Here is a 22139-nt window from a genome sequence, read left to right as displayed (position 1 = left end):
CATAAGGGAAGGGAAACAAAAATAATATAAAACAGGGAAGGGGACAAAACAGAAGAGACTCATAAATATGGAGAACAAACTGAGGGTTACTGGGAGGGGGGATGGGCTAAATGGGTAAGGGGCATTAAGGAATCTACTCCTGAAATCATTGTTTCACTATATGCTAACTAATTTGGATGTAAATTTAAAAAAAATAAAAAGTAAATTGAATTTAAAAAAATCATATAAACAACTGGCTTCAGAATCAAACCAGAAATCAGTAACAGAAAGGTAACTAGAAAACTCCTAAATATTTGGTAATTAAATAACATACTTCTAAATAACCGATGGGTCAAAAAAAATCACAATAGAAACTGTAAAATATTTTAAAGTGAAAGGTAATAGGGACACCTGGGTAGCTCAGTTGGTTAAATGTCTAACCCTTGATTCCAGCTCAGGCTCAGGTCATGATCTCAGAGTTTGTGAGATCGAGCCCCGTGTCAGGCTCTGCACTGATAGCATGGAGCCTACTTGGGATTCTCTGGGAGGGTAATAAAGTGCAATATTGTGCTGGAGTACAATAAAGAAAAAGAAGTAATAGGTATAAAGTTTACAAAGAAAAAAACAAAAGTCATTCAGAGATGACATGATTGGGTAGTAAATCCAAAGGTGTCTATAAAAAATCAATTAGAAATAATAAGCACATACTAGGTCAGCAGATAAAAATAAATTATATTTCTATAAACTAGAAATGAACAATTAGAAAATAAAATTGAAATTAATATCACTCACAGTAGCATCAAACAATGTCAAATACCTGTAAGTTACATGAAAGATACATAAGACTTCTACACTGCAAACTATAAAACGTTGTGGAGAAAAATTTTTAAAGATCTAAAACATGAAGATATGTACCAGGTTCATGAAAACTTGGAGTAGTAAAATGTCAGTTCTCCCCCAAACTGATCCTAATGCAATCCCAATTATAATCCCCACAAATATTTTTGCAAAAATTAATAAATTAATTCTACTATTTAAATGGAAATGCAAAAGCCCTAAAATAGCTGTGATAATCATGAAGAACATCACAGTTGGAGGATTTTGATGCCAATACTTATGACAAAGCTATAGTTACTAAGACAGTGTGGTACTGACCCAAATAAAGACAAATAAACCAATGCAAATGAACAGAGACCACAGAAACACTTCACATATATGGAGACATGATCTAGTATTTTCAGTAAAAGGTACTTAATCATTTGGTTATCCATAAAGACAAAAATGAACTTTGCCTACACCTCTTATCACACACAAACATTAATTTGAGAGGATACTAGATCTCAACCTACAACAAAAGCAATCAAGCATCTAGAAAAAGCTTAAGGAAAATATATCCTGGCTTTGGATTAAACATTTCCCCCCAGATTTATTTCAATATAATTGACACGTAATATTGTGTTGGCTGAGCTGGACGTCTGCCTTAGGATCTTTTCCCACTGGGAAAGTTCTGATAGTGTCACCTCTTTAGGCAAACATTTCTTTCTCATTTTTTAATGTTTATTTATTTTTGAGAGAGAGAGAGAGAGAGAGAGAGAGAGAGAGAGAGAGAATGAGTGGGGGAGGGGCAAAGAGAGGAGAACAGAAGATTGGAAGCAGGCTCCATGCTGACAGCAGAGAGCCCGATGTCAGGTTCAAACCCATGAACCCTGAGACTACGACCCAAGACGTTCAACCGACCAAGCCACCCAGGAACCCCTGGGCAAACATCTCTTAAACAGGACACAGAAAGCACTAACCATAAAGAACAAGGGATTAAATTGGACTTAATTAAAATGAAAGACTTCTCATTATCAAAAAAACATCTTTAAGAATGCAGTGTCTGGAGAAAAGACCTGCCCCACATGTATTCAATAAAGGACTTGTGCCCAGGATATATGAGAAACTTCTCCAAGTGAGTATTGACAGTGTACTAGTAGATGTAATGGGATTTGGGGGTTTGAAGATTGGGAGAGTAGGTTAAAAAAAAAAGGTGGGGGTTGGGATATTTATATCTTCATCAGACATAATAAGGAGTCACATAATCCTATGTTAACATGATGGAACAAGAAACAAAGGTTTAAACATGCTCTTTTTAACGTTTATTTATTTTTGAGAGAGAGGGAGACACAGAATCTGAAGCAGGCTCCAGGCTCTGAGCTGTCAGCACAGAGCCCGACGCGGGGCTCAAACTCATGAGCCATGAGATCATGACCTCAGCCAAAGTAGCTCACTTAACCAACTGGTCCACCCAGACGCCCCAGGTTTAAATTCTTTTTTTTTTTTAATTTTTAAATGTTTTTTTAAATTTATTTTTGATAGAGAGACAGAGTGTGAATGGGGGAGTGGCAGAGAGAGACATTAACAAAGAATCCAAAGCAGGCTCCAGGCTCTGTGCTGTAAAGAAATAAGGCAATAAGGGCATCTGGGTGGCTCAGTCGGCTATACCCTGACTCTTGATTTTGGCTCAGGTCATAATCTCACAGTTTGTTAGTTTGAGCAACACGTCCCCCTCTGTGCTGACAGCTCACAGCCTGCTTGGGATTCTCTCTCTCTGCCCCTCCCTCTCTCTCTGCCTCTTACCCCATCTCTCTCACAAAATAAATAAACTTAAACAAAAATTAAGGTAACAAATAGAAGAACTAAAAAATCATTACATATGGTACTGGCAGGGCTGTGTAACGGGTAAGTAAGATAAGCTCTCAATTATCTTTGCAGAAAATCAACAGGTCACTTCTGAAGTTGGCAAATAAAAAATAATTACACAAGCATGTTATATAGAAACAGAAATAACTACCAGAACATCTGAAACAAAAAGTAGTTCAAAGTGCTTCCCTTTAGAGTATGAGGGTAGAGAAGAATAGGAGGGGGTAAAAGATGTGCTTTTATTTGTAAGTTCTTCTATACTATTTTACTGAAAGAAGTATATACATTATTTTGACTTAAAATATTTACACAAAAGAAAATACCTCCATTTACAGTAGTTTGACTATGCAAATTACTCACTTACTGGGCCAAGTAATGTGTTAAAATTAAGCATCCTTATTTAGAAATCCTCCTCTGAGCCACTTGAAAAAGAATATATGGAGATTTAAGATCAAATGTTTTCTCTTTGAGTCTTAGAACTATTTAAATTATCCTTAGATTTGAACCATGGCTTTCATGGTTGCTTTTTTTCAGTTTCTAACCACTTTTTAAATCCAACTGCTCAGTCACACCTTCTATTGCATGGGACACCATTTTATCTCCAAATACAACGCGCTTTAATCCTTTCAACATACAGATCTTATCTAAATTGATCACAATTTTAAGAAAGATATTTTAGGGGCACCTGTGTGGCTCAGTTGGTTAAGCGTCTGACTCAGCTTAGGTCATGACCTCACAGTTCATGGGTTCCAGCCCCGTGTTGGGCTCTGTGCTGACAGCCCAGAGCCTGGAGCCTGCTTCAGATTCTGTGTCTCCCTCTCTCTCTACTCCTCTCCTATGCATACTCTGTCTCTGCCTCTCAAAAATGAATATTAAAATAATTTTAAAAAATTTTTTATGTTTTTATTTATTTTGAGAGGAAGAGAGAGAGAGCAGAGGAGGGGCAGAGAGAGAGAGAGGGAGAGAGAATCCCAAGCAGGCTCTGAGCATCAGCAGAGCATGATGCGGGGCTTGAACTCAAAAACCGTGAGATCATGACCTGAGCCAAAGTCAGATGATTAACCAACTTAGCCACCCAGGTGCCCCAATCACGTGTTTCCGATTCTGTGTCTCCCTCTCTCTCTGCCCCTCCCCTGTTCACGCTCTGTCTCTGTCTCAAGAATAAACATTAAAAAAAAAAATTTTTTTAAAGCATTAAAAAATTTTTTAAGGAAATTATTATTTTAGTATCGGAGATCAAGAGTTAGGGGTTTTATGGCTTGAAAGAGGCAAAAGAAACACATAATGGAAGCTATTTTGTAAGACTCGATTAACGGATCATGTGTGTTAGAAACAGAGCCATCGCACTTCACGTATAATTATCAGGCGCAGACAGTGTTGCTACAAACACAGAAGAAAGAGTGAAGTCATTTTAGTTATTGGCTCTCACTCAACCAGGTAAGTCAACCTGGAATATTCCTTTCACCAATGAGACCAGCTCTACCCAGACTAAAGCATGACAAAGTGTATTAACTCAGATACAGTTTATTATTAAACTTTAAGTCTTCAAGAGTCAAGTACTCGATAACTATTTAATGAGTGAATGAATGTATCCCTAACACTTTCTCAGAAACCTGACTGCTGAGTCAAGAAATAGTTTTAGAGGTAAAAGCCAAAGGATCCTATTCGTGATACTTTCACTGATCATAGTTATTTTCAGAGTGCCTGACCCGGACCGGGAGCTCAGTAAGGATTTGCGAGGCTAATGGAATGATTAATTAATGTTAACTTTCTGAACTTCTAAAAAATGGGTGCTTTTAAAGCAAAGGGTGGTACACCAATCTGTAAATATACTAAAAATTATTGAATTATACACTTTCAACAGGTGAACCTTATGCTATATAAACTATATCACAATAAGATTACAAAACAATGAAACAAACTCACAAGAAAACGTTTCCAGGCCTTCTGAATGACTCTGGCAGCTTTATCCCTCTTTGTAAGTTCTGATTCCTGTTCCCAAGGCATTTGAAAGTCCTAAAATAAGCAAAAAGTGTATATCTAAAATTTCTTTATAAACTCCAATGTGAAACTCACTAGAACTCAGGAAAAGTTAAATAGAAAGTTGAATAAAGGAAATAATAAAGATGAGATGTGGTATCAAGATAATTATAATAAAAAATAAAAATTGTTACCTACTATTGATTGCCTTATATGTTCCAATTTGTTTCTTTTTTCTAATTTATTTAATTATTTTAAAAAATGTTTATTTATTTCTAAGAGAGAGAGAGGGGAAGGGATACAAAGAGAGGGATACAGAGAATTTCAAGCAGGCTCCATACTGTCAGCACAGAGCCTCTTGTGGGGCTCAAACCCATGAACCGTGAGATCATGACCTGATCTGAAGCTGGATGCTTAACCAACTGAGCCACCCAGTTCTAATTTAAACAACAACCTTGCATAGTAGATTTTACTAGTATGCTGGTGCTAGAGACATAGAGATTGCACTTCAAGGTCTATGGTCAAATAGTTATTAACAAAGCCAGTATTAAACCCAAGGCAGCTAGTGTTGAAAATCCACAACCTTTCACGGCCCCATTCAATGACTTCAAATAAATTGTTATTATTCAACATATACAGTGACAGAGTTTCACCCAAAAACTTACCCAGGCCCCTAACCTAGAATTAGAGATGATTATAGAATTTTTCCTTCTTTGTAAATATGCTGACTAGTCAATCATGCATTAAATTGTCAGAAAAAGAGATGACTATTAAGACAAAACAAAATCACCAGTTCTACCCATAATTTTTATTAATACTGTGAAGAAATAAGTAATAGGGAAGTCAAAAACACATTACGGTTTATGAGTCCTTTAAAAAGCTGCAGTAGACAGAGAGGATCCTGGGAAGAAAGTGCACTAGGAAGCACCAGGAATCTATCTCCAATTATAGACAACCGTGCTGGCAGAATCTAACGTAACTATTTTAGAACTCTGGTGTCTACTGAAGGCTTGCAACTTCCAGGGGAAGGCTTGGAGGGTAACTTGTGGTTAACTCCAGTCAATTTCTGCTCTTAGCCCAGTAGCAGCTACCCATTCCCTCACCGCAGCCCCAGCAGCAGGCAGCTGTGTACATGTTTCTGGAACAGCTTGCACACTTGTGGGAGCCAGGGTGGACAAAAAGGGACTCTGTCCTCCAATCCAGGAGATCTGTGCTCTGATTGTTGGTTGCTGCTTCTGATCACACAGATGTAGACAAATAGGCAGGCAGCCTTTGGTGATGCACCTTCACCCCCCACCGTTGTTGCAAGCCCTTCCCATTTGGCAACTTCCAGGGAACTTAAAGGGTTTTTCCTTCCCTCTAGATTGCTGTCCTTTCCCCTTAGGAGAGCCAGATATTAAAAATGAGGACATTCAAAAATAACAACACACATATGGAGAAAACTGAGAAATTATCAGTCATTTCCAGAGAAAGGTACAGACTCACAAAAGAACTGAAAAGACCTTAAGTTTACAATTCAAACTGATCCTTGACTGATCCTTGTAGCCTGTAACAATTAAACACACACACACACACACACACACACACACACACACACACACACAGAGTAAACTCAGGGGAAGGGAAAGAATCTGATTTCCAGAGTTCCTGCATTATTAAACTGAAATATCCAGTTTTCAATACAAAATTATAAGGCATATAAAGAAACACAAAATTATGTCTCATTCAAAGGAAATTAAAAAATCAATATAAACTGACCCTGAAAAAGACCTGATGGCAGATCTATTAGACAAAGACCTGAACACCAATGTCTTAAAGATGCTCAAAAACTAAAGGAAGATGTGGAGAAATTCAAGAAATGATGCACAAAATGGAAATATCAATAAAGAGACAAATACTAAAAAAAGACCAAACAGAAACTCTGAAGCTGAAAAGTAGAATAACTGAAAGGAACAATTCATTAGTGGGAGTCAAAGGCAGAGTTGAGCAGGCAGAAGAAAGTAACCAGCCTTGATTCTTGAAGATAACTTGAAGATAAACAATGGAAATTGACAAGTCTGAGAAACAGAAAGAAAAAAGATGAAAGAAACGTAAGCAGAGCTTAAGAGACCTATGGTACACCAGTAAGCAGACCAACATGCATGCTATGGGAGTCCCAGAAGGAAAAGAGAAGGAGAAGGGGGAGGAGAGAATATCTCAAGGAATACTGGCTGAAAAACGCCAAACTTGATTTTTTTTTTTTTTTTAAATTTTTTAACGTTTATTTATTTTTGAGACAGAGAGAGACAGAGCATGAATGGGGGAGGGTCAGAGAGAGGGAGACACAGAATTGAAACAGGCTCCGGGCTCTGAGCTGTCAGCACAGGGGCCCAATGCAGGGCTCGAACTCACAGACCGCGAGATCGTGACCTGAGCCGAAGTCGGCACTCAACCGACTGAGCCACCCAGGCGCCCCCAAACTTGATTTTTTTTAATGTGTATTTATTTTTGACAGAGAGAAAGAGAGACAGAGCATGAGCGGGGGAGGGGCAGAGAGAGAGAGGGAGGCACAGAATCCGAAGCAGGCTCTAGGCTCTGAGCTGTCAGCACAGAGCCCGACGCGTGGCTCTAACTCATAGACTCCGAGATCATGACCTGAGCTGAAGTCGGACGCTCAACCAACTGAGCCACCCAGGCACCCGAAAAATGCCAAATTTGATGAAAAACATAAATATAAACATCCCAGAAGCTCAACAAACTCCAATTAAGATGGACTAAAAGACACATCCTCACCAAGACACATTATAATTAAACTTTTGAAAGCCAAAGATAAAGAGAAACTCTTGAAAACAGCAAGAGACAAAAAATTCATCACATACAAAGAATTTTTAATATGTTAACAGATTTCTCATCAGAAACTTTGGAGGCCAGAAGGCAGTGGGCCAATATATTCAAACTTCTCAATGAAAAAAAACTATCAGGCAAGAATCCTGTGTCTAGCAAAACTGTCCTTCAAGAGTAAGGGAGAAATTAAGACACTGAAGATAAACAAAAGCTGTAAAAGTTCATTGCCACTAGACCTGCCCTGCAAGAAATGCTCAAGAGAGTCCTACAGGGAAAAATGAAGGACACTTGACAGTAACCCAAAATTGTATAAAGAAACAGAAGTTTTGATAAAGGTAAATATATGGATAGTTATAAAAGCCAGTGTTACTGTAACAATGGTTTGTAACTAAAGTTTTTGTTTTATACACGATTTAAGAGAACAATATATTTAAAAAAATTATTAGTCTAAAAATAGTATTATTGTAACTTTGGTTTGTAATTTCACATACTGTTTTCTATGTAATTTAAGAGACAAGTATATTTAAAATAACTATTAGATTATGTTTTGGGGCATACAATGTATAAAGATGTAATTTTGTGATAACAACAATTGAAAGGAGTTGGGATAGAGGTGTAAAAGAGGAGGTTTTGTATGGCACTGAAGTTAAACTGGCATAAATTCACAATGGAGTGCTATAACTTTAGGATGTTAGATGTAATCTCCATGGTAACCACAAAGGAAACAGGTATAGAATATACACAAAAGGAAATGAGAAATGAATTTAAATGTTTCCCTATAAACAAATCAGCTGAACACAAAAGAATACAATAAGGCAGAAAATGATAAACAGAGAAGTCATAAATCATAAAGAAAACAAATAGCAAAATGACATAAGTAAGGTCCTCCTTATCAGTAATTACTTTAAATGTAAACGGTTTAAACTCTCTATTCAAAATACAGAGATTTGCAGAATGGATAAAAACACAAAACTATATACTATTTAAAACAGACTCACTTTAGATTCAAAGACACACATAGATTGAAAGTGAAAAGACTGAAAAAGATATTCCATGCACATAGTAACCAAAAAGAGAGGACAGGTGGCTATCTTAATATCAGACAAAATAGACTTTAAATCAAAAAAGTTTATAACAGACAAAAGATATTATACATTAACAAAAGGTTCAACACAATAAGAAAAAAGAACAATTATAAACATTTATGTATCTAGTAAAAGACCAGCAAAATATAAAAAGCAAAAAATGACAGAATTGAAAGGAAGACTAGACATTTATATGCCACAGATATATGTCTCTCTAGATAGCTTTTCTATAATATCTATATATATCTATAATATTATATATATGTTTGTATATATAGCTTTTCCATAATTGTTGGAGACGTCAATACCCCACTCTCAATAATGATAGAACAACCAGACAGAAGGTAAACAAGGAAACAGAGGACTTGAAAAACACAATAAATCAACTTGATCTAGCAAATACAGAACATTCTACCAAATAACAGCAGCATTCACATTTTTCTCAAGTATACAATGGACATTTTCCAGAATAGACCACACCTTAGGCCTCAACATATTACATCTCAATATATTTCAAAAGAAATATACTTCTTTTGAAGTTATAAGTCAATAACAGGTGAAACTGGAAAATTTACACATTTGTGGAAATTAAACATCATACTCCTAAACAACCAATGGATCAAAGAAGAAATCACATGGGAAATTAGGAAAATGAAAACTAAAACACAACATACCAAAACTTGCAGAAAGCAGTGAAAGTAGTGTTAAAAGGAAAGCTTACAGCTCAAATCAACAATCTAACTAAAACTTACAGAACTAGTAAAAGAATAAACTAAACCCAAAGCTAGCTGAAGAAAGATTAGAACAAGAGATAAAAACAAACAGAAAACAGAAAAACAATAGAGTAAACCAATGAAACCAAAGCTGATTCTTGGAAAAGATCGACAAAATTAGCAAATCTTTAGCTAGATAGACAGAGAAGAAATTTACTTCTAGTAATTCAGGAATGAGAGTGAGGACATTACTACTTATTCTGCAGAAATGAAAGAAACATTAACAGTACTGTGAACTAGTCGCAGTTTATAGCTGTGTTTGATATACTTGATGAAACTGACAAACTGACAAATTCCTAAAAATACAAAACCTACCAAGACTAAATCACAAAGAAACAGAACATCTGATTAAATCTATAACTAGAATAAGAAGATTGAATCAGTAATCAAAAATCTCCCAACAAATAAAAGCCCTGGACCTGATGGCTTCACTGTGAATTACACCAAACATTTAAGGAAATTACCAATCCTTATTAAACTTTTCCAAAAAAACTGAAGAGAAGGGAACACTTTCTAGCTTGTTCTATGAGGTCAGCATTACCCTGATACAACACACCAACATTCCTACGAACACTGATGCAAAAATCCTGAACAAAATACTACCAAACCAAACTTAGCAGTATATTCAACAGATTACACACCATAAACAAACTGTATTTACTCCTGGAATTCAAGGATGGTTCCATATACAACTATCAATCAATTTAACACACAACTTTAACAGATCGTGATCATCTCAATTGATGCAGAAAAAAAAAAGCACTTGACAAAATTCAACACCCTTTCATGAAAGCCCTCAATAAACTAGGAATAGAAGAAAACTGCCTCAATATAATAAAAACCTTTTATGAAAATCCACAGTAAACCTGATACTCAGTGAAAAGACTGAAAATTCTGTCTGTAACACCTGGAACAGGACAAGGTTGTCTACGTTCACCACCTCTATTCAACATAGTACCGGAAGTTCCAGTCTAAACAATTAGGCAAGGAAAAGAAACAGAAGTCACTCAAATGGGAAAGGAAGAAGTAAAACTATCTATTCTGGATAATATGATCTTGAAAGTATAAAATCTAATTGTTCCACAAAAAAACCTTTAGAACTAAAAAATGAATTCAGCAAGCAGCAGGATATGAAGTCACCACATAAATCAGTTGTACTTCTCTATAATAACGATAAACAATTTGAAAAAGAAATTACAAAATAATCATATATGTATATACATATATATGCGCCTATATATGTGCGCACATATATATGTGTGTGTGTATGTGTGTGTATATATATATATATACACACATACACACACACATACATAGGCATCAAATAGAATAAAATATTTAGGAATTAATTTCATCAAGGAGGTGAAAGACTTGTACAATGAAAACTATAAAACAATGTTAGACGAAATTAAAAAGACATAAATGGAAATACCATCTCATGTTCATGGTTTGGAAGACAATATTTTTAAGATGTCAATACTATGCAAAGTGACCTGCAGATTGAATGCAATCCCTAACACAATTCCAATGACGTTTCTTTTTTTTTTTTTTGCAGAAATACAAAAGCCCACTTCAAAATTTAGATGGAATCTCAAGGGATCCAGAATAGCCAAAACAAGCTTGAAAAAGAAAGAAGCTGGAGGACACACACTTCCTAATTTCAAAACTTATTACACAACTGCAGTACTCAGAACAATATGACACTGGCCTAAAGCCAAACACACAAACTGAATAGACATCCCAGAAATAAACCTTTACATACATGTCAAATGATTTTTGACAGGTGCCAAAACCATTCCATGGGGGAAGAACAATCTTCTCAACAAACAGTGTTGAGAAAACTGGATACTCACGTGTAAAAGAATGGAGTTACACTCTTTTCCAGCACCACATACAAAAATTAACTCAAAATGGATCAAAGTCTTAAATGTAACACCTAAAACCATAAACTACTTAGAAAACAACAGGGCAAAAGCCCTGAAACATTGGATTTGGTGATGACTTCTTGGGTATGACACCAAAGGAATAAGCAACGAAAGTAAAAATAGACAAACGAGACTTCATGAAAAAGTAAAATTCTATACATCAAAATTCTATGCCAAAGACACCATCAACAGAATATAAAGGCAACTCACAGAGTAGGAGAAGATATTTGCAAACCATGTATCTGAGAAGGGCTTAATATCCAGAGTAACTCCCAGAGAACTCCCAACAACAAAAGAACCAACGATCTGATTAAAAAATGGACAATACAGATATTTCTCCAAATATCATAAACAGCCAATAATCACCACAAAAACGCTCAACATCATTAATCATTAGGGAAATGCACATAAAAACTATCATGAGATACTGCCTCGTACCCAGTAGGATGGTGCCTATCAAAAAAAAAAAAAAAGAAAAAAAAAAAAACCAACCCAGAAAGAAATGTTGGCAAAGGTGTGGAGAAATGGGCACTTGTGCGCACTGCTGACAGGAATATAAAAGGCTGCAACCCTGTGGAAAAGGATATGGCAATCTTTCAAAAAACTAAAAATAAGTTTACCATATGATCTAGCAATTTCATTTGTGGGCATAAACCTAAAAGAATTGAAAGGAGGGTCTCAAAGAGATATTTGTACACCTAAGTTCATAGCAGCGTTATTCACAACAGCTAAACACAGAAGTGACCTGAGCGTCCATCGATGAAGAGCAAACAAAATGTGGTATTGACATACAGTGGAATATTATTCGGCCATTAAAAGAATGGAAATCTGACATGTGCTGCAACGTGGATAAAGCTTGAGGATGTTATGCTAATTAAAACCAGTCATAAAAAGACAAATACCGTATGATTTTACCTGTACAAGATAGTTATAGTAGTCAAAATCATAGACACAGTAAGTAGACGGTGGTTGCCAGTGGCACAGAAGGGGTACGGGGTGGTTATCCTTTACTGGGCATGGTGTTTCAGTCTTGTAAAATGAAAAGAGCTATGGAGATGGATGGAGGCGATGGCTGCACATCATCATGAATGTGTTCAATACCACTAAGCTGTACACTTAAAAGTGGTTAAGATGCATATTTTATCACACCTAAAATAAAGCTGTAGTACGCTCAATCCTTTTAAGCACTTATTACCCTAAAAAGGATGTCATTCAAAACTGAATGACTGATTGGGTCAAATAATGAAACTGTTCTAATATTAATCCAGTGTTATCAGAGAAGTGTAATGCAAGAATCTTGTTTGCCTAGGTTATATAAACGATTTGCAATTCTACCTGTTGGCGGCACACAGAGAGGAGATGCAAGCTCTACATAAGCTTTGCAAGTAAGCCCCTGTTTGTGGCAGTCTTCATACACGTAACCCCAGGAGGAAGACTACTGAACTGAAAGCCTGCAGGTGTGGATTAGTTTCCGTTCACACTGTTACCTAACAGAACCGGAGACGAACAGCTCAACATCTTGAAGCTTCAGTTTCATAAACTGTAAAATCAAAGCACTGCAATAAATTAACTCCAACAGCACTTTCAAGTGTCACAATTCTGTGAGTTTACATTATAAAGGATACAATGCTGCAAGAGTCAAATATAAAGGGAAAAAAAAAGCACCACGCTGAACACAGGGAGAACATTGGGTTTTACTTAATCTCTGTTATTAATACTTCACAGTATAAATAATGTTATTCACTACCTTTATAACAGCAGTGTGGTTGTGAGATGCTTTATCAGAGTCTCACCTAAGGGAATAAATGTTACTCAAAATTTAAAATTCTCAACTTCTACTTACTTGTGAAATGTGAGAGTTATAAGGATTTATAAATCCCAAACCCCTTAAGTATTTAAATACATAACAGACATCAACTAATACGTGTATTTAAAGAGACAAAGACCAAACACAAAAATTCTCTAAAGGATATGCCATTTATAGGAAAAATTAAAGAAAAAATCTATACATTTTAATTGGTTATTTTCTCTCTCTTTTTTTTTTTTGTAAGCTTAAAACAGGAAATGTTTTCTTCCTGACTGTATTACGGAGTTTTAAAAATTGACATTTTTTAGGGTAGGGACAAAGTGCTCTGTGAAAAAGTGTCTGAATTTTTTCTCTTCAAATACTTTTAACAATATAGGAGGCAGGGGGATATAGGTTAAGTCTATGGGTCTAAAGTAGGATAAACTGAGGTTTGAATCTTAAAAAAAATTCCACCTCATACTCAGTTGTGTGATCTTGTGTAAGTTATTTAACTTATTCCAGCTTCAGCTTCCTCATCTGTAAAATAAGGGGACTCATAGTACTGATCTCATAGAGCTAATTTGAGCTTCAGTTTTCTCATCTGTAAAATATGGGGACTCACAGGGGTGCCTGGGTGGCTCAGTTGGTCAAGCGTCAGACTTTGGCTCAGGTCATGATCTCACGGTTTGTAATGATCTCACGGTTTGTGAGTTGGAACCCCGCATCGGGCTCTGTGCTGACAGCTCAGTGCTGACAGCTTTGTATATTTTGTATATTTGAATATACTGTATGCTTCGGATTCTGTGTCTCCATGTCTCTCTGTCCCTCCCCAACTTGCACTCGCTCGCTCTAAGATAAACAAACATTAAAAAAAATTTTTTTAGTGTCTGTTTAACTTTCTAAAAACTGGCATCTATTTATCAATACCTGATACATATCTCTATATATCTATGATCCTTACAAGTGGTGTCTGATATATTAATAAATATACATAACAATTAAGATATATGTATATATAAGATATATATATATAGATATATAAGATATATACGAGATATCTATCTATCTATCTATATCTATATATATCTTGCTCTTAATCTTGCTTGAGTTCTTACTGGTACTTCAGTCCCCTTGTTTGGATGGGGTTTAGTAGGATGGGTGTTGGGAATTCAGGGCAGATTTTAACATTTCATTTATATCATGCAGCCATTAAAAACTGTTTTGAATAAATATTTATTGAAGTGAATTATACAACGGATGATAAAGAAGGCTAAAAGTAGTACCTATTAATTTGTTACTGGCTTCAGCACAAAGCTGAATGGAGGGGGTCATTCTCACACCCCCAGAACTCCGTAGACAGAACAGCAGGAGTGAAGGCACTGAAAACAGGAAGGTGGGACAGGACGAAGGCCAGTGTGACTGTAGCCAGAGACAGAGAAGACGTGGGAGATAAAGGCAGAGGAGGAGTGGGATCACAGGTCCTACAGGACCTTGAATCCTGGAAAGTGAGAATTTTAAGTGTGATGGGTGGCTGTTGGGAGGGTTACACCAGAGGAGCAACATCACCTATCTTGTGTTTTCTTAAGTATCTCTCCAACTGGTGGCAAAAGGAAACTAAAAAACTAAGCTATCGCTCTGGCTCCGCCATGAGTAATTATACAGTCATAACTATGTAAATATTAGTATTAACTCTACTGGCATTACAACAGTAATACCCCATAATTATATAGCCTACGATAATACCACCCATAATACGAATTTGAATATCACATGATTGGCGACTGGCTCCTGTCTCCAAAGCAGGCTGACTTTGGAACAACTCAAGCTTATACTGTATGCAATTAAAATTTCTTAAGCCTACCTAGTATGATGGCAGGATTCTTGTTGTGTTTTTAATCAGGAAGATGAGGGCAGAGGATGAGTATGCGTAAATATGTGTGTTGTGGCACTTTGGTCCAAGAGGTTTGCAACAGGAAGTTACCAGATAATAACTAAATCTAAAAGACACCAAGGGGGCACGTGGGTTAAGCATCCAACTTTGGCTCAGGTCACGATCTCAGTTTGTGAGCTCGAGCCCTGCATTAGACTCTCTGCTGTTACCTCAGAGCCCACTTTGGATCCCCTGTCCCCGCCTCTCAGCGCCTCTCACGCCTTCTCTCAAAAATAAACAAACCATAAAAATAAAGAAAAGACACCAAGAGCAGGGGCACTTGGCTGGTTTAGTCAGTAGAGCATGAAACTCTAGATCTCAGGGTTGGGAGTTTGATCCCCATGTTGGGTATAGAGATTAGTTAAAAATAAAATCTTACGACAAATACAAAACAAGTAGACTAACAGGTTATTTAAAATATGGAGGTAAAAACTCAAGGAAATGCACGTGCAATAAAGACAGAATAGTGGGATGAAAAATGATCAGGGCTACGTTGGCACAAGTAGTCAGGGAAGGCCCCTCTATTAAGAAGACTAATTTTCAAGATGCAAAGAGACAGGACAGGTGCAGGAGACTGTTCTAGGCAGAGAAGATAAAAACACCCTGAGATAAAAGAGCTTGGTGTGTTCAAGTGGCTGAAAGCCAGCAAGCAGTATTGCTGGAGCTTTGAGAAGAGGCAGAAGTTGGGGGGGGGGGGGAGGTGAGAGGGGTACCAGGAGCCGCACTATAATCAGCTGGGAAGTGGACTATCAACTACTGCTTTATCAACTACTGGTTTGGACAGTGCACCACAGCTTGTACTGGCTGCGTGGAACCAAAATTTAAATGCTCAGGAATTTTGTGAGCTGGTTTTTAAATACAGGGACTACTAAAGATTATTTAAATTTAGAGTAAAATAAAGTTAACTAATACTCAAAATTTATCCCCTACCAGTGATCTTACTATTACAGGGGACCGTAATATACCACCTGAAAACATGCCACTCTGGCACAAGGACTATTTAATTTTTTAACGTTTATTATTTTTGAGAGAGAGAAGAGAAGAAACAGAGTGTGAGTCGGGGAGGGACAGAGAGAGGGAGACAAAGAATCTGAAGCAGGATCCAGGCTGTGAGCTGTCAGCACAGACCCTGACGCAGGGCTCAAACCCATGAACTGTGACATCATGACCTGAACCGAAGTCGGACGCTTAACTGACTTGACCCACCCAGGTGCCCCTGCGTAAGAATTATTTAGAGCTGAAGGCAATCTAGAAAGAACAGAGGCAGGAAAATCTCTCTATCCTTCCCACCTGTTTAAAAGCAGGACACAAATTTGCCTTTGCAAAGGTGTTGCCTCTCTGCTTTCCCATCCCAATAGGAGAAAAATAACCATGATCACCAGACACAAAAAGTTGACACTGACACAGGTCTTTACAGATCTAACTAAAATAACCCCTACCTTTTAATAGTTTCTCCAATATATTTACCTTCCCACAATTTACTACCTCTATAAATCCAAACTCCTTTCATCACTCTTTGTTAAAATGGTATATAAATCCCTGGGTCTAATGAACGTCCTCTTTGGGTTTTTAATTCCTTTTCTGGGAGACCCCCAATTTTATGCATGTAAAATTGAAATATTAACATCAAATAAAATATTTGTCTTTTCTCTGGTCAATCTGTCTTTTGTCAGTTTAATGTGCAGGTCTCAATTTTAAAACTTAAAATAGGAGACAAAAAGTTTTTTCCTTTCCTACACTACATTTTACTGTTTATTTCTTGAGGTTATTTACGTTCACTGCAGCGGCATTACTGACAACTTTGGCTGGATTCTTTGTTGTGGGCCCTGCCCTGTATGTGGTAGGATGTTGAGCACAGTCTCCGTACTCTACCCACCAGACACTGGAAGCACAGTTGTGACAACCGAAAAATGTCTCCAGAAACTGCCAAATGTCCCCTGGGGAGCAAAACCACCTGTAGTTGAGAACTACTAGTCTCCATATGTTGTCTTTCGGTATACGTGTGGTGTAAATAATGTCATGGTGCACTACCACACGTCTTCCCAATACCTGAGGTCATTTCGGTGTCTCGAAATTGGTCGTGGCCAGGCTATTTTCATCACAGAAACTGACAAAAACTATAAACCAGGACTTGATTTATTGTTCTGCTGGTTGTCTAGATTTAACAAAGTGGTATCGAAAATGTTAACGGACACTAAATTTATAAACGTGTTGTACGGGTCACCATTACATCAGGAATAGCACAAAATACTGACACAGTATCTTCCAGTATTTGTAATTGACATGATTCGGAAACCAGTCGCACCACAGAGGAGTGATGCTATCCCACATATTTCAAGGAAGGGAACGTGCTCAATTGCATCAAATGCTGAAGGGTCAAGTAAATTAAGAATAAAGAACTACATCTGGCCAGATAAAGTCGCTGGTAACCTTGAGAAGTAGTTTTCAGCTGAGTAGCAAGGAAGAAGGCCAGGGATTGGGGGGAGGAAGAGGCCAAATCCAGACAGCAGGTACAGTAACAAGTGCTTAGAATTCTGTCAAGAAGAAGCTACAGGGGCGCTTGGGTGGCTCAGTCGGTTGAGTGTCCGACTTTGGCTTGGGTCATGATCTCATGGTTCATGGGTTCAAGCCCATGTTGGGCTCTGTGCTGACAGCTCAGAGCCTGGAGCCTGCTTCATATTCTGTTTTCCCCTCTCTCTGCCCCTCCCCTGCTCGGCTCAGTCTGTCTCTCTAAAAAATAAATAAAAACATTGAAAAAAAAAAAAAGCAGATACAGAGCAACAGCTGGTGGACAGGAATGGATTCCCAGGGTGGTTTTGTTGTTGTTTTTTTTTTTAATAGGACAGACATTAAAGCATATTAAAATGTTATTAGGTATGATCCCATAGTGAGGGAGAAATTTTAAGTGCAAAAGGGATAAACTGAAGGGTGGCAAAAAGTCTTTGGAGGAGGTTTAAGAGTCAAGAAAGGGGGCAGGGACAGCTGGTGGCCTTAGATAAAAAGTGATACTGCTTTCACAGGGTTATTACTAAGAGGCTCTAAATAAATGCACCAACCTGAAAACACTGCATACATTGTAAGACACTAGAAAGTACTATAAAACCACTGCTCAAGTAACGAAGGAATTTACTACACCAGCTTCCAATTACAGATTCAGAAATGGAAGGTTTTCGTCTACCCCAACTCGGTGATGATTTTTATTAAGTCGATTATGGCTCCACCCGTCTTTTATCTTCATGAGAAAAAGCCTACAAGGTGAGTCTCTGAATTCTCAGTTCCACTTACTTTAAAAGCTGGGAAGGAGTACTAAAGTTAATTTGCTGGGATCGGAACCTCTTATCTTGTTTTAATGAACAAACCAAGGTGTTTCAGGACCTTTCTCAGTTTTGTAATCTCGCTCTTCCTTTTTTCCTGTGCTTTCTGCCGAGGGCGGAGGAGGGCAGACGCTTTTCCATCTCTACATAACGAAAACCATTTCACGGGTAGAACGGAAAAAAGGTGAGGCGGGTTAACAAGTACTTCGCCCCCGGCCTCCAGGGAGACGAAACTGCGTCTCCGCGGAGGGGCGAGGATCGGGGACCGTGAGGCTGTAGGCCGAACAGGAGCCGCGTCAGCCAGGGCCGCGCGAGTTCCCCGAGGCCGAGCCGAGGACGCAGGGCTCAATCGTGGGCAGCGCTGGAAACCGGAGGCTTCCAGCCTCCGGGGATGGGGGCGGGGATGGGGGCGCTTCAGGGAGACCAAACGTTTTTACGGGGGTCGGCTGGGGAGCGGAACTCAAGCGCAGGGGCGGGGGGCACTTTAGGGCGCTGGACAAGGGTGGTCTTAGAACAGAGGCTACAGAGAGGAGAGACCAGCTGTGATATGGGCACACACGGTAGGGGTACAACCTTCCCTTCACCTTTCTACGCCGCTGTACCTGGCTCCGCAGAACTTCTCGTTAGCACTGCAAACGGAAGCTACGCACCTCTACTTCCGTTCTGGCCCGTTTCAAGGCCCCGCCCCGGTCTGTCCCTCGGCCCCGCCCCGCCCCGCCCCAAGGCCCCGCCCCTCAGCGCCGAGCTTCCCTCCTCCACCACCACCCCCGGCCCCGCCTCCGTCTCCAGCGTATCCAAAACGAAAAAAATGTGAGGCTAGTTGAACCTGTTAGTTCTCGCTGCGATTGTTAAAGGCTTTGAGGCAAAGCACTTTGAAAGGGAAACCACAGTGCATTTCCGCGATTTGGGGCTAAACTTATTATAAAGCCTGGTCACTGCCACCAAGGGCTTTAAGGATGTGGGAGAAATACACAAAAGCTTTCATATGTAAGTAATTTATTCATTTGTAAATAAGAAAACTGATCCTTCTAGCGATTTGGCATCTAGTGCTCAGGATCAAAAAGTGACACGTGATTGTAATCTAATGAGATTTCTAAATGTAAGCTCTTTAGCTGGTAAATCCTAAACCAGTTTTATTTTCTTAATTGAGGTATAATTGACATATACATTAGTTTCAGGTGTACAACATAATGATTTCGTACGTGTATATATTTATTGCTAAGTGATCACTACAGTAAGTCGTGTATAACTTACTAAACCAGTATAACAACTAAACCAGTATAATGACGACCTAAACTGTCTAAGACATTGCACTTCTTGTTATTTTAACCTGGAATCAGAAAAATAATGGTGTCAAGCCCAAATTTCTTTCCCCCTAATATTAGGGAAATCCCACTAGGGACTGAGTGGTGGTGATATAAATTTGGGTTCATTCACTCATAAAGACACAATAAAATTATAATTAGACCAACCCAGTTGCAGAAATACCAGGGCTATAGGTTGTTACAATCTTTTTTTTTTTTTTTTTAAATATTTACTTATTTTTGAGAGGGGGAGAGGGAGAGGGAGAGAGAGAAGGGGCGAAGGGAAGAGAGAGAGGGAGACACAGAATCTGAAACAGGCTCCAGGCTCCGAGCTGTCGGCACAGAGCCCAAGGCAGGGCTCCGATAACTCTTGACCTGAGCCTAAGTCGTCGCTTAACTGACTGAGCCACCCAGGCGCCCCACTTTCTTCAAAACAAAAGTTGTCTTTTTCAAAATATTATTTAGAAAATTTACTTTATTTAAAAGTGTATAAAATATGTCCCATGATACAAAATTCTAGACATAGTAGACTTAAAAACAGCATAATGGAAAATATAAATATCCATTTTCTTATATATATCTTTTGTGCACTTACAGTCTTTTCCTAGGTTTACATTTTTCTTTATTTTATAGTCTAATTCATACTTGCAGTAAAAACAAATATCATAGACAGGTATATAGCAAAAAGTAAAAATTCCCTTCTCTCCGTCCCTTCAGATATTGGTAAATAAAATCTTTCCAAACTTTCAACCATACAAACATATTTTTGTTTTTTACATTCATGGTTTCACATTATACATGCTGTTCTGTAACTTACTTTTTCCAATGAATACTGTAATGGAAATCTTTCATGATAGTATGTTTAGAGATACTTCATTCTTTTTAATGGTTGTATTATATTCCTTTATATATCGTTATCTACTTGGCCAGTTCCTTCATGAAGGCTATTCAAGGTGTTTCCGACATTTTACTAATAAAAACGGTGCTGCAACAAATACCCTGGCAGCTTATTTAGACAAATGCACTTACTATATTTACTTGCACATCCTTACAATCCTCTTCTTTGAAATATCAGATTTTTTAAATGACAGTTGAAGTATTAAAAATGACTAATGGATTATGTGGGTAATGTGTGAATTCGAAGGGAAAAATCATGGTTTTAGTAAAACTACTTTATTAGGTTATATTCATGTCAACAAACCAGAAAACCATTTAAGCTAACTTTGAGGGCTCCACTTAATTTCTTAACTACATCCTCTCTGTTCCATGCTCAGAGGCTGCCTGATGTATCTCAGTTCACTTTTCACTCTCAGTCTTGTTTGGCAGCTGGTGATAGATATTTAAAAAATTTAAGATGTTTTGAACAAGATGCCATCAGCCACAAGGAAGGAGCAGGGGTTGGTGGGCAGGGAGGTATGAGGGAGGGCAAATTTTCTTTCCATAATCTCGGCCTTGACAAACCCCAAACTCCGGGTACAATATATACAGGACATGGATTCATTAGGTTATGGTCCCAGTACAGCTTGCCCTGTGACCGTGTACTTGGGAACAACTGGTGGGTATTGGTTTTCCTTGGATACTTGGCTTTGTTTACACTGCTCTTAAATATGGTTTTGCTTTTGTCTAGTTACACAATTCTGTGTTCTTATTGACCTTCAGAAAAAGATATGACTACTTTAAAGTGGTTACATTACAGTGCTTTCCAGATTAAGTAAATATTTCAATGAGAGGAGTCAATATTTTTAGATCGGGAGGGTAGATAGCTCTTGCTTTGGGGAAGTGCTCATTAGTGACATGACCAATGACTCTTGGATGGGTGGTTTTACAAGGAGTGTGTAACGAAGTTCTGGGCGTTAAGTCTTAAGTCTTGACCCCGTCCAAAAAAAGGCGAAGGAAATTTCAAAGTTTTTCTCTTGGCAGTGCAAAACCACTGCAACAGCAAGGATGCATTCAGGATGTTTGCCTTTCTTGTCAGCATATTAGTGAATTCCCAAAATACCAGGCTTATTACTGTTGCTTCTGGCAGATGTTTTCAAGTATCCTTTTATAGATTAAAAAAAAAGTAAAGATCCCCACCTGACTATCGTTATCTTCCCTCTATTCAATAGATAGATAATGAATGGTTCCCATAGGATGTTCTCATGTACTTTAATAACTGTGTTGTCCTTGCTGGGTGTCCCACCCAGGTAGATTGGAAATTACTAGCTTACGACACAATTTCTCCTTAATTTTGTCCCAGGCTTCGGTAAAACTTAGCTAAAAAGATCCAAGTGAGCTTTAAGACAATACTGCCTCCCTACTCTCCAAGCTACCTTTAATAAGGGAACCATCTTCTCCTCCCTTAACTGTTCTTATCAGACCTTCCAGGAGGAGGCTTGCCATTACTGAATGCCAAAAGCAGCCTGCAGGAGAAGAAATTACGCACTGAGACGGAAGGACCCTGCACAAGCATTTCTTCTTCATAACTGGAAGAGGAGGAGGGAAAGTGAACAAGGGGCAGGAACACACCAAGAAATATGGCGCCAACAGTTTCCTAGAGAGTGACATTTGGGCAAGCC

The 22139-nt window shown here is 38.2% G+C and overlaps 2 protein-coding genes across 12 annotated transcripts in view; both read right to left on the bottom strand.

The window, feature by feature from the left end:
- CUNH11orf65 (chromosome unknown C11orf65 homolog) overlaps positions 1-22139 on the bottom strand; it is a 63629-nt gene that overhangs the window by 41133 nt on the left and 357 nt on the right. For 4 of the 11 annotated variants that reach the window (XM_019469263.2, XM_019469268.2, XM_019469270.2 and 1 more), the window contains exons 1-2: positions 18880-18966; positions 4588-4677 (exon numbers count right to left, since the gene is read on the bottom strand). In XM_019469263.2, coding sequence (XP_019324808.1) covers positions 4588-4668 — 81 coding nt within the window. In that variant the 5' untranslated portion in view covers positions 4669-4677; positions 18880-18966. Of the gene's footprint in view, positions 1-4587; positions 4678-18338; positions 18649-18850; positions 18967-22139 lie in introns of those variants that run through there. The other 7 variants (XM_019469264.2, XM_053900534.1, XM_053900535.1 and 4 more) reach the window with 4 other exon arrangements.
- Positions 20039-22139, bottom strand: part of POGLUT3 (protein O-glucosyltransferase 3) — a 28643-nt gene continuing 26542 nt past the window's right edge. The window contains exon 9 of the mRNA XM_053900531.1: positions 20039-21622. Coding sequence (XP_053756506.1) covers positions 21589-21622 — 34 coding nt within the window. The 3' untranslated portion in view covers positions 20039-21588. The remainder of the gene's footprint in view (positions 21623-22139) is intronic.

The sequence above is a fragment of the Panthera pardus genome, unplaced genomic scaffold (assembly GCF_024362965.1).
Source record: "Panthera pardus isolate Hobbes unplaced genomic scaffold, ASM2436296v1 HiC_scaffold_12, whole genome shotgun sequence".
NCBI lineage: Eukaryota > Metazoa > Chordata > Mammalia > Carnivora > Felidae > Panthera > Panthera pardus.
The sequence above is the reverse complement of the archived record's forward strand: the minus strand, read 5'-3'. Positions and strand labels throughout refer to the sequence as shown.